At 45.4% G+C, this 18285-nt stretch overlaps 1 protein-coding gene across 2 annotated transcripts in view; it reads left to right on the top strand.

Annotated features, from left to right (window-relative positions):
* The window catches only part of COL15A1 (collagen type XV alpha 1 chain), a 361488-nt gene that overhangs the window by 147997 nt on the left and 195206 nt on the right, over positions 1-18285 (top strand). For both annotated transcript variants that reach the window (XM_068236615.1, XM_068236614.1), the window contains one exon: positions 12084-12631. In XM_068236615.1, the coding sequence (XP_068092716.1) occupies positions 12084-12631 (548 nt within the window). The remainder of the gene's footprint in view (positions 1-12083; positions 12632-18285) is intronic.

The following is an 18285-nucleotide window of genomic DNA, read 5'->3' as shown; positions in this document are numbered from 1 at the left end:
TCCATCTTTTCTGCCACACCCTAGTGTACTTTTTACTGCTTGAATATAGATGTATACTGTATACGAGAAGAATGACATACTTTCTGCCAATTTAGAACTGCTATCTGGGTCTATGAAGCAATGCCTTATTGTATACACTGCCTGGAAGTAGAGATGGCCCAAACGGTTCGCCTGCGAACGGGAACTGGCGAACTTCCGTGGTTCGCAATCGCGGAGAAGTTCGGTCCGCCCCTATACTACATCATTAGGGTCAACTTTGACCCTCTACATCACAGTCAGCTGGCACATGGTAGCCAATCAGGCTACACTCCCTCCTGGAGCCCCCCCCCCCCCCTTATAATAGGCAGAAATATTGATAAAAAGAGTGGCACTCGTAAACAGGGATATGGGTGCCAAAGCCTCAAAGGATCCTCACACCTATGGATCCAATCCGTGTAGAAAAGATGCTGGAGGCTGGCACTTCCAAACATAGAAAAAAGCTTTTTACTACGTTTGGAAGTGCCAGCCTCCAGCATCTTTCTACACTTATAATAGGCAGGCAGCGTCAGCCATTTCACTCACTCGTGTGGCTGAAGTAATTAGAGAAGGGAGAGCTGCTGCTGCTGCTGCAGAGAGAGCTATAGGGAAAGCTTAGTTAGGCTCTTGTAGGCTTGTTAGCTTGCTCCTTGCTGATTCTTATTGCTAAAAAAAAGCACCCCTCAACAGCTCTTTTGAGAGCTAATCTTGTACTTGTGGTCTTTTTTTTTTTTGTGTGGCCCACTTGCATTACCGTATTTTTCGGACTATAAGACGCACTTTTTCTCCCCCAAAAGTGGGGGGAAAAAGTTGGTGCGTCTTATAGTCCGAATACTACATTTTTTGACTGGCGCTGTCCTTCTCTCTGTCCCCACTGTTGTCTGCTGTCCCCCTCTGTCCATCATCCCCTCGAGTGTACATTGTCCCCTTTGTCCACCCCCTCTGGTGTCACTGTCCATCATCCCCCGTGATGCCTCTGCCCCTTTAAAATAGATCTTGAGACCGCTGCAGATTAACAGCAAGTTTCGGTACACAAACCTAGGAAAGTGGCCACACAGCTTCACATATTCCTCCTGCACTTCGGTATCATTTGCCTCCCCGACCGAGAGCGCTGCAGATGACCGGCAAGTTTTTTCACTGCACGGGAAGGCGACACACAGCTTCAGAACGCAATGTCCAATCAGGCGAGGGGCGCTGCGCGAGACAGCCAATCACAGCCCTCTCTGCTCCCTGCTTCCTCCCAATCACCAGCCCCGCTGAGAGAGCCCTTGTCCCGCCTTCAGGACTATCGGGAAGGCTGTGATTGGCTGCCTCGCGCAGCGTCCCTCGCCTAATTGGACATTGCGTTCTGAAGCTGTGTGTCGTTCTCTCGTGCAGTGAAAAAACTTGCCGGTCATCTGCAGCGATCTCCGTCGGGGAGGCAAATGATACCGAAGTGCAGGAGGGATATGTGAAGCTGTGTGACCACTTTCCTAGGTTTGTGTATACCGAAACTTGTTGTTAATCTGCAGCGGTCTCAAGATCTATTTTAAAGGGGCAGAGGCATCACGGGGGATGATGGACAGTGACACCAGAGGGGGCCAAGGACAGGGGGACACTGTACACCAGTGCGGCCACTTTCTTAGGTTTGTGTATAACCTGCTGTTACCGTAATCTGCAGTGGTCTCAGGATCTATGTTAAAAGGGCAGAGGCGTCAGGGGGGATGATGGACAGCAACACCAGAGGGGGCCAAGGACAGGGGGACAGGACACCAGAGGACATCGGATCCCTGTGAAGAGTCTCATCCTCTGCAGTTTTAATGCTGCTGCCCAAGTTGTGCCCAGAATGCTCCAAGCAATCTGCTGGCGTTTGTGATGAAAATCAGCATCTTTTCAGGGAGGCACCCTCCTGCTAGCACTGTCTTCCCTCTCCAGAGGTACAAGGAAGGCACAAGGGGTACAATAATTGGGGGAGAACACATAGAAGTTGCTCCTGGAACATGGACGCACCAGGTTTAGTAAAAGTTTTATTTTCCATGATTTTTATGCTCTAAACCTGGGTGCGTCTTATAGTCCGGAGCGTCTTATAGTCTATAGGCCCAGCACATTCAGTTACTACCTGTGTGTGTGACAGGCAGCTGCACATTTGTAATTCCAATCACTGCATCTGTTCACTGTTTAGTACACCTACCTACGTGAGCGCACGCATTGTTAATACCACCAGTCATTGCACCTGTTCACGGTACCTGTGTGTGACAGCTGCACATTTGTAATACCAATCACTGCAGTGCATACCTGTAACCTGTTCAGTGCACCTATGTGACCGCAAGCAGTGTAATATAGCACCAGTCACTACACCTGTTCACGGTACCTGTGTGTGACAGCTGCACATTTGTAATACCAATCACTGCAGTGCATACCTGTAACCTGTTCAGTGCACCTACGTGACCGCAAGCAGTGTAATATACCACCAGTCACTGCACCTGTTCACGGTACTTGTGTGTGATAGCTGCACATTTGTAATACCAATCCCTGCATACCTGTTCACTGCACCTGTGTGACCGCACGCTGTTTAGTATACCAGTCCGTGCATACCTGTTAACTGTACCTGTGTTATAGCTGCACATTGTATTGTAATACCAGTCACTGCATACCTTTCACTGCACCTGTGTGACTGCACATTGTATTACAGAAAAAAGACAAGAGAATAGGTGTGGCGAGTGCACTCCATGAAAAAGCCGTGGACCATATACACAATTTAGATGGTGCAGCATCCAGAGTCAAACAGAAAGTCCATTCACATAACAACAAGAGAATCAAAGCAATCCAGGAGCACCCATCAGATATAAAACTTGAACTTTTAATGAACTTCTTAATAAAAAAACATCCAATGATATCACACGGCTAAAAACCAAATTTGATACTTAGCAAGCCATTGCAGGTGGTAGAGGTGCGGAGGTAAAGTCGACGGCCGTTTCGCCCCACAATGAGGGCTTTCTCGAGACCGAACACCGGTGTTCGGTCTCGAGAAAGCCCTCATTGTGGGGCGAAACGGCCGTCGACTTTACCTCCGCACCTCTACCACCTGCAATGGCTTGCTAAGTATCAAATTTGGTTTTTAGCCGTGTGATATCATTGGATGTTTTTTTATTAAGAAGTTCATTAAAAGTTCAAGTTTTATATCTGATGGGTGCTCCTGGATTGCTTTGATTCTCTTGTTGTTATGCACATTGTATTAGTCAAGTCAATGCATACTTTTCACTTCATCCCCCCCCCGATATGGACAAAACAACAGGCAAAGGCAGACCCAGAGGCAGGCCACCTGGCAGGTCTGTTCGAGGTCGTGCTGATGTGATTTTGTGCGGTCCTAGACCAAAGTACAGTGCTCAGAAGAAGGCACGTCTCATCAACTCCCAAGATTGTCAGGACGTGGTTGACTATTTAACACAGAACACCTCATCTTCCGCAGCCACCAGTGCTACTCCAAGTACCACATCCGCTACATTTGACACTTCGCAGGAGTTATTTGGTGGGGAAATCACTGATTCACAGCCATTATTGTTACAACAAGATGAAAGCGCTAAGCAAGTTACACCACCTCATATGTCTGAGTTAGGCGACACTATGGACGTAAGGCGTGAGAAGGAGGAGGATGAAGTACCTGCTGTTGGTGCAGTTTTGGAGGTGTTTGATACAAGCAGAGCTGGGGAGGATGATTATGATGATATGGATGCCACGTCGGTTCCTAAGAGACAAGATGACCAAGGGGTCAGTTCAGAGGGGTAGTCAGAGAGGAGTAGGAGGAGACGAGTTCCTGAAAGAAGCAGGGGAGCTCGTCATCAGAAACAGCTGGTGGCAGTGTCCGGTGCCATGTATCGCCACCTATGGACAGCCAGCCAACATGCCCTTCAACGTCAGCTGCTGACGCCACCATAGTGCCCACACCCCAGGGTGGCTCAGCAGTGTGGAATTTTTTTTGTGTGTATGCCAAAGATCAGAGCAATTCCATCTGTACTCTCTGCCACCAAAAATTGAGCCGTGGAAAGGCCAAAACCCACGTAGGGACAACTGCCTTACGAAGGCACATACAAAAAAAGCACAAACTGCAATGGGAAGACCACCTGAGGAAAAGCAGCACACAAAAGCAAAGCCACCCTCCTCCTCTTCTTCGTTCAGGTGCATCATCTTCAGCCGCTTTCTCCCTTGCACCTTCACAGCCACCCTCCTTCACCCCGCCTCTCACCTTGAGCAGTTCCTGCTCCTCTGCCCACAGCAGCAGCCAGGTGTCCGTGAGGGAAATCTATGAGCGGAAGAAGCCAATGTCTGACAGCTGGCTTGGCGGAACTGTTATCCTGCCAGCTGTTACAATACCAGCTGGTGGACTCTGAGGACTTCCGAAAATTTGTGGCCATTGGGACACCGCAGTGGAAGATACCAGGCGGCAATTATTTCTCAAAAAAGGCGATACCCAAACTGTACCATGAAGTAGAAAGGCAAGTGGTGTCATCTCTGGCACACAGCGTTGGGTCAAGGGTCCATCTGACCACGGATGCCTGGTCTGCCAAGCACGGTCAGGGCAGGTACATTACTTACACAGCCCATTAGGTCAACCTGGCAAGCAGGAAGTACGTGGCTGTGCAGCGGACCTAGTTGTGACACCTCCATGGCTTGCAGGCAGGCCTACTGCCACCTCCTCTCCTTCTCCTCCTACTCCTCCTGTTAAATCCTCTTCGCTGCTGTCGTCCTCCTCCTCCTTGGCTGAGTGGCAGCACAACTCTACTGGTGCTGCAATCTCCTCTCCAGCTACACAGCCCCAGCTCCCCAGGGCCTATGCTGCATGCCAGATACGACGGTGTCACGCCATCTTAGACATGTCTTGCCTCAAAGCGGAGAGTCACACTGGAGCAGCTCTCCTGGCTGCTCTGAACAAACAGGTGGATCAGTGGCTGGCCCCGCACCAACTGGAGATTGGCAACGTGGTGTGTGACAATGGCATCAATCTCATTTCGGCTTTGAATTTGGGAAAGTTGGTACATGTACCCTGCATGGCACATGTGCTCAATCTCATAATCCAGAGATTTGTGTGTAAGTACCCAGGCTTACAGGACATCCTGAAGCAGGCCAGGAAGTTGTGTGGGCATTTCAGGCGGTCTTACACGGCCATGGCACACTTGGCGGATATTCAGTGGAGAAACAACTTGCTGGTGAGGCTCAATGTGGTAAAGTGAACACCGCTCTACTCCACCATTATCCACCGCAGTGCTCGACCTGGGCAGTAAGTCCAATCAGCAATCAAGGAAAACAAGGATTGTCCGCAATTGTCAGTAGGACATTAATCTTGTAAAATCACCTCCCTCCCCCCAGCCAAATAAAAGATGAATGTCCTACTGACAAGTGCGGACCATCCTCATTTTCCTTGAATGCCCACTGGAATTCGACCCTCCTGAAGTTCGACCGCCTGCTACAACAGAAGAAAGCCGTCACCCAGTATCTCTACAACTACAGTAGAAGGACATGCTCTGGGGAGGTGGGGATGTTCTGGCCGAAGAACTGGACACTCATGTGAAATGCCTGCAGGCTCATGCGGCTGTATGAGGAGGTGACAAATATGGTGAGTCGCAGTGAAGGCGCCATCAGCGACTAGATCCTGTATGCCTTCTTCCTGGAGTGTGCCGTGCATAGAGTGGTGGATCAAGCTGTGGATAGCGTGAACAGGAACAGTTACAGGAGGAAGAGTTGTGTGATCAATTCTCATCAGAACCAGATGTTTCCTCAACACCTGCAGCAGCACATAGGGGGGAGGAGGAGGAGGAAGAGTTGTGTGGGGAAGAGGAGTCAGATGATGAGGAAGGTGGGTTTTTTTTGAGGAGGAGGAGGCAAAAGAACAACCACAGCAGGCGTCACAGGGGGCTTGTGCTGCTCAACGCTCCCGTGATATTGTTCGTGGCTAGGAAGAGGAGGAGAACTTACCTGACATCACTGAGGTAGAGCAAGAGGAGTTGGATGGTACGTCTGGATCCAACTTTGTGCAGATGGCATCTTTCATGCTGTTCAGCCTGTTGAGTGACCCCCGTACAAAAAAACTCAAGGGGAATGAGCTGTACTGGGTGGCCACGCTACTAGACCCTCAGTATAGGCACAAAGTGGCGGACATGTTACCAACTCACCTGAAGGCAGAAAGGATGCTGCACATGCAGAACAAGCTGGCAACTATGCTTTACAGTGCGTTTAAGGGTGATGTCACAGCACAATGGAATAAAGGAACCACTGCCAGTAAACCTTCTACCATGTCCACGTAGGCAAGGACAAGACGCTCTAGCGATCTCATGGTGATGTCAGACATGCGGACATTCTGTAGTCCAACGCCTCGCCTTAGAGCTGCCGGATCCACCCTCCACCAATGCCTCGACCGGCAGGTAACCTACTACCTGGCCTTAAGTGTGGATGTAGACACTGTGAGCAGTGATGAACCCCTGGACTGCTGTGGGCGCAGGCTTGACCTGTGGCCAGAGCTGTCACAATTTGCCATCCAACTTCTGTCTTGCCCTGCCTCAAGCGTCCTGTCAGAAAGGTCCTTCAGCGCAGCCGGAGGCATTGTCACTGAGAAGAGAAGTCGCCTAGGTTACAAAAGTGTTCCGTACCTCACCTTTATCAAAATGAATGAGGCATGGATCCCGGAGGGTTACTGCCCGCCCGAAGACTAAGTCAGTCCCCACACACAGCATCTCTGCCTGCATGCCGTGTGACTGGCTGCCTGCCCCAAGACTAAGTCGGTCTCCACACAGCATCTCTGCCTGCAGGCCGCTTGACTGCCACCACCAACAGGGTCCACCAGGACTCCAGGCGGATTCCTGAATTTTTAAGGCCGCTGCAAGCAGCAGCCGCTATAATAATTTTTCTGGTGCGTGTACATGCCTGCCTAATTTTTCTGGCTGCACTGCAGGTGCAACAACAAAACAAAAGGCATGTACATGTGTCAGTTCCCCTTCGTGATCGTTACCTTGCCGCGGTGAAGGGGCTTGCGTATCACAATGAAGCAATGACCGCTGGCGAGTGTGTTGGGGGGCACACCTGACCCAAGAAGATAGATAATAAGGTTGTTGCTTCATTGTGGACACAGACTAAATTCATTCAGCTGGACACTCAGTCACTGTAGTTCTGCCATTCAGCTACCTCAGCCCGACCATATGTTCTTGAAAACCGCTATCGCCTGCACTCTGGCCATGGTGCGCACCAGTCCAGCACGGCTGTCACTACACAAACAGCTATGTGCGGTGCGTTACACAGTGAGTTTGGTGTGTCAGTGTGAAGCAGTACACTAATTACACTCCCTGATTGATGTATACACATGCAAGATGTTTTAAAGCACTTTAGGCCTCCAATTTAGCAATAAAATGTGATTCCTGCCCTTAAAATGCTGCTGTGCATCAAATCCTGATTTTTCCCGGGGAGTTTTGGCATGTATCCCACTCCGCCATGCCCCCTCCAGGTGTTAGAAACATCTTTTCCATCACTTTTGTGGCCAGCATAAATGTTTCTGGTTTTCAAAGTTCGCCTCCCCATTAAAGTCTATTGCGGGTTCGCAGATGTTCGCATGTTCGCGAACTTTTGCAGAAGTTCGCGTTCGCGGTTCGGGAACCGAAAATCGGAGGTTTGGGCCATCTCTACCTGGAAGCAGGAGGACAGCATATTTTCTATACACTTACTGCAGCAGTTGAGACTTAGGACACAGCTCTTACTGCACTGAGAAGCTTTTCTGTGCCAAAATTAAATGTGATATCAAAAGGACATATATTGAACGAACTCTAGCCATAATTAATGACAATACACTTGCCTTCACCAGGACTTGGCAGCCCTGGCTCTCTTGCTCTCATACATTGGGTCTTCGCTCCTGTCCCCTTTCTTTTTGATCTCTAGCTATACTACTGCAGAGACACCCTGTCCTACTCCTGAATACAATTACAAATGTATTGACTGTATGCAACCAACCAACTGTACTTTCCTGTGTACCGCTATTAATGCCATGACCAAATTGTACCAATACCCATTCTATATTGTTTATGTACTGTACTGCCCTATGTTAAGGGCTTTCTGAAATGCGAATTTGCAATCATCTGCTTATTTCAATAAAAACCTTTGAAACTAAAAGGACATATATTCAGACAAGAAGCAGGGCCGGCACTTCCATAGAGGCAAAGGGGGAAATTGCCCCAGAGCTTGTGCCCAAATCCCCCCCCCCCCCCCCCCAAGGTTACCCATTTCTCCAGCTATGGTGACCCATGAGAGCAGGAATGCTGTGAGTTTTCTCTGTATAGGAAAAAGAGGAGGTGAATAATGGGAATCCCAAAAATGCCTTTTAGGGGACCTATGATGGACATCTAATGAAAGTGTATGACGGGGAGGATAGGATCAGGCCTGGCAGCTGGCTCAGGGGCCCTTGGGGTGATTTGGATGGAAGGGGTGAGTTAGGGGGTCCCCCAAGTTACTTTATTTTATTTATTGTGTTTATAATGCGCCAGCATATTACGCAGCGCTGGACATTAGTTAAGGTTACAGCAATAAGACAATACAGGAATACATGTAAGCCAGATCATGCCGTACAGTATTAGGTAATGCATAGTCTCTTTTGTCCCAGGGCCCCACTGTAGCTAGCCTAGAACCGTCCCTGACAACAAGGACAACACAATGGGAATCCACAGAACAGCTGAAGAGAGCTGATGTTTACCTGAGATTTAGGAGATCAAACAAATCAACGGGTAAAAAAAACACCTCACATTGAGGAAGACTACCCCAGAACTTAATAGGAATTTAGATGAATTCCAAAGCAGTGATCAGGCAATTCCTCAAAATAGGCAGCTCTGAAGATCCACTATAATAGGATATAAAACAAAGAAAGAACGCTCTGAGATCACAGTACACTGATTAAGCACTGTCCTATCAAGGACAGGTCTCACCTGATAGTGGCCTGGCTGTCAAGACAAGAGTCCCCAGCCAATATCAGCAGCAAAAATGTTAGTTCTGTTACCATTAGTTCTTTTTTTTTGTTTCCCAGTAGGGCAAGGAGTGTCCTATTTTCCCAGCTAGTCAAAAAAAGACTTGGACTATGTGAGGGGAAGTAAAGCTTTGCAAAATATCCACTGATGCTCAAAACCTCTTTGCTAATATTTATGTTGACAATCATTTTTGTACCATATTTATTTGTGGAACTATAATGCATTGGTGAAAGTAAGAGAATTAGGCCCGGGTCACATTAGAAAATATGAGCCAAACAGATCCGGTGAGCAGATCCGTACTAGAGTTAAAGTTTTCAGACTCTCCAAACATCGTTACCATGGGATGTAAAAAATAAATTGCTAATTTCAAATACTTACAGGTAGCTTTAGGAGGCCTGAGACCCCTTGGGTGTGAACTTATTTTATCTGCTGGTAATTGAAGGTCATAATTTACTGATATAGATTTATGTCTTCTATGCCACCTGCAAATTACTTTGATTAGATGGGTCTTGAGTTTTCATGAAGACTCAAACATGAGTTTATTCTTTATTGCTTTGCTATATAATGTATTTAGGTAATGATTTTCAAGTAGGCTGTTCTCTCTGTAGTTTAAATAAGCATCTGACTAGCTGCTTGTAAGGAATATGAAGGATCTACAGTATCTTCCTAGTTATGTGAAAGTGTGGTTTTGGAAATGTGTAGTTAGGTAGAACTCTAACTTTCACTACCAGACTGTTTGTATCTGTATTTTAAGTAAAGTTAAACTTAAAGGATGCACAAGGTGACATGTGACGTGATGAGATCCACATGTGTATGCAAAGTGCCAAGTGCACAAATAACTATGCTGTGTTCCTTTATTTCTTTCTCTGCCTGAAAGAGTTATATATCAGGTATGCAAGTGTCAGTTTCTGTCTTGTTCAAAATATAGTGTAACCTTCACTGATAAAGAATTATATTTAGAAAACACTTTCCTGGCAGAAAATGGCGTCTGAATGTAGGGAAGAGAAAAAAGGGGTCAATAGTTAAGAGATTTAAGTTCTGGCATACTTCTTTGTATGTGTCATTGAGCAGAGACAATGAAACAGTGAAAACTTAATACGTAGATTCAAAAATTAAATAAAACTGGGTTAAGTTAAAAAAAAAAAGGTCATTTTAGGAGAGGGAGGATAGATAGTTAATCTCATAAGTTTATTTTCACCTTGCGGTTACTTTAAGGAGGAGCTCTGCCTGTTATGCCTGTCATCTCACAGTTTGTATAACTAGGTGTGATAAATGTTTTGAAAACAATTCTTTACCATGCAACACTGATAGAAAAAGTTGGTTTTCTTTCAATCCACACTTGAGACCTGTAAACAAAATATATAAGTTAGTCTGGGTTTGAAACATTTTGATTTATTGCAAAAGCTGATTTGTAGGTTTAAATATTGTATACAGAAGTGTAAATGTTCTTCATAGTAACAGAAATATGATTTCACATCTTTGTGTAATTGATTACTTTGTACACTTTGTGAAACATTATTGTACTTACTTTTCAGATGGCATTGATCCTATAAGGATGCAGCAAAACGATACTTGAAATCATATTGATTGATTGTGTGATATGTTTCGTTAAGGTGTACTCCAGCAAAGTACGCAATAAAGAGCACTGCTGTGCGATATCATATCATGCTGCGATCACTGCAATGCACAAGTTGGAGCGCTGTACATTGTTTTCAATACAATGTATGATGTCCTTTTATATTGGACATCTCTGTAACCGAGCTGTCAAGCACTGAGCAATCATTCCCTGACAAAGCTTTGAACTAAAAAAGAAAAAATAGCAGGAGTTGTCAAAGGTTTAATTTCCTTCATATTAAAAACAATGAAATTATAGTATGAGTAATAAAGAGCAATAGCTACTGTATAAGTGTTGTGTGTTTGTTCTCTTGGGTATATGGAGGAGAAAAATCTGATGTAAATCAATGTAGTTTAATATGCATACATCTGTAAAAGAGAGAATTTATTAGCTGTGAAGTAGCTGCCTGCAATGATAATCCAGTTGTGATCTTACTATCTTACACACTAGTACACCCTCACCTGTAATCCTACCTACACACCCCTATAACCAGTGGTGTAGCTATGGGGTGGGGGTTCCATTAGGAAGGAGGGGCATGGACTTCATCCTTTCTCCTCATCCACCAGGACCCCCCTCCCATGCTCCCCTGGCTTTTCCCATTCATCCAGACCCACAGATCAGCTGCGATGGCCAGGGTTTACCTCTTCTACCAGGTGTTCCTGATGCAGCTACTAGGTGTCCTCTGGCCTCTGCACACTCTCGGCCTTCCACACATACTGTGAAGTCACACGACATGCAAAGAAAGTCACAGGGAGGCAGAGGCAAGAGAGGACACCCCTAATGGTTGCAGCAGGAGCACTGGAGGGACATGGTGGTGGAAGGGGTAAGCCCCACCACTGGCACTGTGCTGATCTGTGGGTCTGAATGAGTAAATACAGCCAGGGAAGACAGCATGGGGCCCATAGTAGAGGAGGAGGAAGAAAGACGTCTAGGCCCTGTAGGAAGGGGGCCCACCAAACGTTTTGCAGATTTGCCCCATGAGATAGTTACACCCCTGCCTACAACTTTATGAGTTCATGGTAGATTATCAATCCTATTCAGTAGAACACTTCTCCCTAGTTTTCTCACAGGTGTTATCTCACATTATTTGGAAAACAACTTTTTAGTGCCTATCTCAAGTAAAAATTAACTAAAAAGTAGGTAAGAAAAGTATTACCAGATTTATATTAATTTGTGATAACTGTTTTGCTCGTTTGTTTATTGGGGGTTGCTGAGAAAGCATGAAATCAACTCCAGTGAAAAAATATGAGAAAAGTGTATTGAGTCAGAATGTATGAGCTTTAGTATCAAAGGGTCAGTGCCAAAAATGTTATTATACCCCTAATGCTAATAATTAGACTCAGACTATTGGATTCTTCTGTTTCCAGGGAAATAATGACATTTTGATTAAATTATTATCCATTAAATTTCAATTCACACAAGTTTCTTAACTCAAATCTAACAAACATCTGATATGCATTTGATTTGTTTTTGTTGAACAGAACGGGGCAGTAGAGGACATCTCGATCTCTTAGAACTGATTGGAGTACCACTTCCTCCTTCTGTGTCTTTTATAACTGGATATGAAGGATTTCCAGCTTACAGCTTTGGTCCAGATGCTAATATTGGCCGTCTCACACGAACATTTATTCCTCAACCTTTTTTCCGAGACTTTGCAGTCAGTGCCACTTTGAGGCCTAACAGCAACCATGGGGGAGTGTTATTTGCTATAACTGATGCCTTCCAGAAGATCATCTACTTGGGCCTCAGATTATCTTCGGTTGAAGATGGTACACAGAGGATAATTATATACTACACGGAGCCAGGATCACAGATTTCCAAAGAAGCAGCATCTTTTAAAGTACCTGTAATGACAAACAAATGGAATCGTTTTACAGTGACTGTCATTGGATATGAAATTGTCCTGTACATGGATTGTGAAGAATATATCAGGATTCCCTTTCAGAGGTCGGCAGAACCATTGACATTTGAATCCAGTTCTGGAATATTTGTTGGAAATGCTGGAGCTACCGGACTGGAAAAGTTTACTGTAAGTACACTAAAGTATTTGAAAATGCATATTACCGATGTACTTGCTCAGCTAGATAGATAGTAATCTTTTTAGTCTGTGAGAACGCATATTTTCATTATTTCTTATATGTAATTACACACACATTAGGTTTGCCAGTTATATCACACTTTGGTCTGATTTATTAAGCCAAGTAAAGGAAGTTCTCCTTCCCTTCTTTTAGAACACTTGATCATATCCTGCCCACTACTGATGCAGTGACAATGTGCAGAAACTGTGGATTCCTGTAATGGGTTGCATTTAACCTCCCTAGCGGTATGGACAGAAATGTCCATTCAAAAAAACATGCTGTGAACAGTATAAACATGCATACACATCAATACTCTCCTGCACTGTATACTAGACCCTTGCTTGACACATTTTGGCAAGTTACAGAAAAAAAAAAGTTTAAAAAATACATTTTATCACTGTTTGCACAGAAATCCTGGGGAAATTGAACGCTGGGTAGGACAACTGAAGTGAGAGGTATATGGATGTTGTCATATTTATTTCCTTTTAAGCAATACCAGTTGCTTGGCTGTACTGCTGATAATCTGCCTCTAATATTTTTAGCCATAGATCCTGAACAAGCATATGCAGATCCAGTGGCGTAGCTAGACATTATGGGGACCCATAGCCAATTTTTTTCATATCTAGGCACTCTGCCCCTACCCTATGAATATGAGTTCATCAATCAAGTTACATTCTCATGCACACTGCATATAGTCCATGAGCAGTGAGACAAAGTCAGAGGGTGGAGCAACAAAGCAAAATTAATAATAGTGAACACATCAAGTACCATCTGGGCCCCCTCTTTTTCCATGGCTCCATAGCAGTTGCTGTGGCTATTGCTACGCCACTGTGCACATCAGGTGTTTCTGACATTATTGTTAGATCTGACAAGATTAGCTGCATGCTTGTTTCTGGTGTGATTCAGACACTACTGCAGCCAAAGAGACCACCAGGGCTGTCAGGCAACCGGTATTGTTTAAAAGGAAATAAGTATGGGAGCCTCCAAATTCGTCTCACTTCAGTTGTCCTTTAAATGAGTGGGAAATAATGTATACACTGGGCAATGCTTGGCAAGCAAGTAGGCAGGCGTTTTGCACTGTTTATGAAGCAAATATGTTTTTTCCTGAAAGCATCATGCATAAATATGAAAAAGAAGCCTTTTTCCTAAATGTGACCCAATAGGATTGAACAAAATGTTTGATTTTCCCGCTTTTTCTATAAAAACAATTGGTTGTATAGAAAAAATGAATGACTTAAAAATGTTTTTGAGAAATGTAATTGAATTTTCACTTTTATAACTACATGTATATATTTTTTTTTTTGATCGGCCATGCCAAGCCAAAATTACATGATGTAGAGTTAATTTTCTTGATTTATAGACCCAACCATCAGAGGCGTATCTGGGTAATACAAAACCTATGGCAAACAATAAAATTGTGCTTGCCTGCCCTCAAAAACAGCTGGGTGCAGGGTGCTGGCTGAGGGTAGGGAGCTGTTTGCAGGGTGCTGTCTGGGGGCAGGGTGCTGTCTGGGGGCAAGGTGCAGGCTGTGGCAGGGTGCTGGCTGGGGCAGGGTGCTGTCTGGGGGCAAGGTGCAGGCTGTGGCAGGGTGCTGGCTGGGGCAGGGTGCAAATTGCAGGTTAGGGCAGGGTGCAAGGTGCAGGTTGAGGCAGGGTGCAATGTGCAGAGTGGGGAAAAGGGTGCAGCTGGCTGTAGCAGAGGGTGCTGCTAGCTGGGGCAGAAGGTGCAGCTGGCTGGGGCAGAGGGTGCAGCTGGCTGGGGCAGAGAGTGCTGCTGGCTGGGGCAGAGTTTGCAGCTGGGGCAGAGGGTGCTGCTGGCTGGGGCAGAAGGTTCTGCTGGCTGGGGTAGGGTGCTGCTTTGTGGGGCAGAGGGTGCTGCTAGCTAGGGCAGAGTGTGCAGCTGGGGCAGAGAGTGCTGCTGGCTGGGGCAGAGGGTGCTGCTGGCTGCAGTAGGATGCTGCTTGCTGGGGCAGATGGTGCTGCTTGCTGGGGCAGAGGGTGCTGCTGGCTGGGGCAGAGGGTGCTGCTGGCTAGGACAGAGAGTGCTGCTTGCTGGGGCAGAGCGTGCAGCTGGCTGGCTTAGGGTGCTGCTTGCTGGGGCAGAGGGTGCAGCTGGTTGACTTAATGGCGGGGTGCTGCTTGCTGGGGCAGAGGGTTGTGCTGGCTGGCTTAGGGTGCTGCTTGCTGGGACAGAGTGTGCTGCTGGCTGGCTTAGTGGCTTACTGTGCTGCTTGCTGGATCAGAGGGTTGTGCTGGCTGGCTTAGGGTGCTGCTTGCTGGTTTAGGGTGCTGCTTGCTGGGGCAGAGGGTGCTCCTGGCTGGTTAAGGGGCAACTTTCTGGGGCAGAGGGTGCGCCTGGCTGGCTTAGGGGCTGCTTGCTGGGGCAAAGGGTGCTGCTGGCTGGGGCATTACAGACCTCAGATCGGCGGCGACCGCCTGGTCCTTGCTGTGCCCCTGGTGCCACTCCCACCGCTGCTGCCTGAGCCCCATTCATTTCTATAAAAAATAATAGACCTCAGAATCCCCGGCAACAGCAGAGCCAAAGTCCATGATGTCTGCGCCCAATGTACTGCAAATGCGTAAGTGACCAATGACGTAAATTCTGCATTTGCAGTACATTGGCGCAGGCAGTGTGTGCTCCGTCTCTGGATCTGCTGTCGCCTCGGATTCTGAGGTTTATTATTGTTGACGGAACAAGTGGGGCTCAGGCACAGGGGTGGCACCGGGACCCAGGAGGAGCAGACAGCAGTGGCAAGGGGGCAGGCATGGCACCCATGGTGCTGTGGCGCCCATGGCACGAGCCATGCCTGCACGACTCTAGGTACGCGACTGCCAATATTTTTTGGGGAGATTTAGATAATTTTTTCATAACTGGGGAAAAATTAAGCACACGTGTGTTATACATTGGTCAGATTTTTTTTTTGTAGTAAAAGTTTTTATTATTTTCAAATACAAAAAATGAACAGAGGAATTGCATATAGATTGAGGTTACAACATTCTGGGTACAATTGTGGAACAGTAATAGCTTTGCATGTCCAAAAGCAAACTAGATAGTGCCAAAGTGTAATCATATCAAAAATTATGACTCTGTTAACTGCTAATGACCAAGCACCTAGGATCATATGAGCGAGTAACGTATTACTGTAGTCAGCAAATACAAAAACAGGGTAGCAGTAACCATGCAAAGTATCAAAGAATAAGAAGAAAGAAAAGAAGGAGGGGAAGGAGAGAAGGAGAGTAAGGGGGGAGAGTAGTCAGGGATTGAGATGGCAAGAATCCATATATACATAGGACAAATACATGTACTTCCATTTAAGAGAGATTCAGCTTCAGCACACTCCCTGAACTCGTACCAGACTGCCCATTTTGTGACAAAGGACTCCTTTTTTTCTTGATCTGTGTAGTATAGATCATCCAGTCTGCAGAGGTCATTCATCTCTTTAAAGTGAACCTCCGGACTAAAAATCAACTCAGCAGCACTGAAAAGGCTTTGTGTTTCTTTAACAGTTTTACAGCATCAGAACTTTGTTTCTCTTATACAAGCCTCATTTTTAGCTGCACAGAAGAAAACTGCCCGGGCTTTTTTCCCCTGATGCTGTGCAAAGCATGATGGGATTTCTGATGTTGTTGTTCTCGTTCTGCTGTTTTGGTGCAATTTTTTTTTCTTTTACATTTTGAATTTGACATTTAAAGCCAAGCGTGTGCAGCTGGGAGGGGTAATCAGGACACAGGACAGTTGGAACTATGTCTCCTGCTCCTTGTCACCTCCTTTCAACCAAAAAGATGGCTGCCCCCATGACAAAGATGGCAGCCCCCATGAATCACAAACATTTACCTGTTCTTTTAAAACAGGGTGGGTAAGAGATTATATTACCTATCTATTCTAATTAACATAACTAATGTAACTTGATGACAGTATGTTTGTTTAGGCTGAAGTTCCCCTTTAAACACTTGTAGCATGGTTGGGATCTGTGTACTCTTCCAGTTGCGAGCGATAAGAAGTTTTGCTATGTTTAGGATTGAGCTAGTAAGAAGCAAGATTTTACCAGGGATTAAAGGTTAATAGAGCAATTTCGGGCATGAAGGGAAGTTGTCTGAGATATAAATGTTTGTGGATAGAGAACATAGATCTCCAGAATTGCATTATCTTAGGGCATGACCACCACATGTGAAAATATGTGTCCCTGTCCGTTTAGCATCTCCAACAAAGATCAGTTGTTTCAGGTTTAAATTTCGCTATTTGACTTGGACATTTAAACCACCTAGCCCAAATTCTATAATTTCTTTCTTGAAATTGTGAGGCAATAGAGGATTTATATATTGAAGTGAAGATTTTTTCCCACTGTTCTTCTTTAAGGCGATAACTAAGTCATTTTCCCATTTATCTGTCATCTTGAGAAGCGAGTCTGTGCTGTTATTACATATTAGTGATGCATAAAGTACTGAAATTTTATATTTAGTGGGTTCAGATGCTACACATAAGTTTCCAAACCAGGTTAACTGTCTATGTATGTTTGTGGCTGGGGCAAGTGAGGCATAAAATGAACTAATCTGTTTCCACAGAAGCCAATTAAGCGGTTGTTTATTTTCAGGGTTGCCAATGTGTTCTCTGTCCATTAAGCCTCTGTTAGTAATTATGTGGCGAATCTGGGGCCAAAAACTTCTATTCCAACCAAGGACAGAGGAGGCACCTATTCCAATGGCAAAAGCCATGTTGTCCAGCAGTGGCTCAATAGGGCCATGAGGTGTTGATAGATGATATTTATGGCGGAGCAGCTACCATCCCCTGAGAAGGGTTTTGGGAGCAAATGCTAAGTTGTTTTTGTAATTCTTAGGTATGTGGGGTGACCAAATCAAAGCTCTGGGATCCACTGCAGAGAACATGGTATCTAGATCAACCCATTGTTTTAGGGACTTGCTTTGGTGCCAGTCAAGAATTTGTGTGAGTATTGTTGCATGATAGTATACTTTGAGGTCGGGTAGACCCATGCCCCCTCTGTCCTTAGGTCTGCATAATAACTTACAGTTTATCCTATGGGGTCTGCGATTCCAGATAAGGCTAAGAAAACATATCTGTAGTTTAAATAGGAAAGCACTGGAAAGCCAAACCGGGATTGCTTGCATAACATAGAGAATTTTTGGCAGTATGTCCTTCTTAACTACACATATTCTTGCTGACCGTGATAAATTCAGGTGTGTCCACTTCTCCAAGTCACCGGAAATCTTGGAAATCAAAGGAAAATAATTTAAATGGAAGAGTTGGTCCAAGTGTTTCGATATGAATATCCCGAGACATTTTATTTAGTCATTTTGCCATTTGAAAGGGAAGGACGAGGCTACATTACGAACCATTTTAGGATCTAAGGTGATATTAAGGATTTCTGTTTTTGAGAGATTTATTTTAAAGTTACTTAATTCCCCATATACAGTGGGTTGCAAAAGTATTCGGCCCCTTGAAGTTTTCCACATTTTGTCACATTACTGCCACAAACATGCATCAATTTTATTGGAATTCCACGTGAAAGACCAATACAAAGTGGTGTACATGTGAGAAGTGGATTGAAAACCATACATCATTCCAAACATTTTTAACAAATCAATAACT

This window comes from Hyperolius riggenbachi, chromosome 5 (assembly GCF_040937935.1).
Source record: "Hyperolius riggenbachi isolate aHypRig1 chromosome 5, aHypRig1.pri, whole genome shotgun sequence".
NCBI lineage: Eukaryota > Metazoa > Chordata > Amphibia > Anura > Hyperoliidae > Hyperolius > Hyperolius riggenbachi.
The sequence above is the reverse complement of the archived record's forward strand: the minus strand, read 5'-3'. Positions and strand labels throughout refer to the sequence as shown.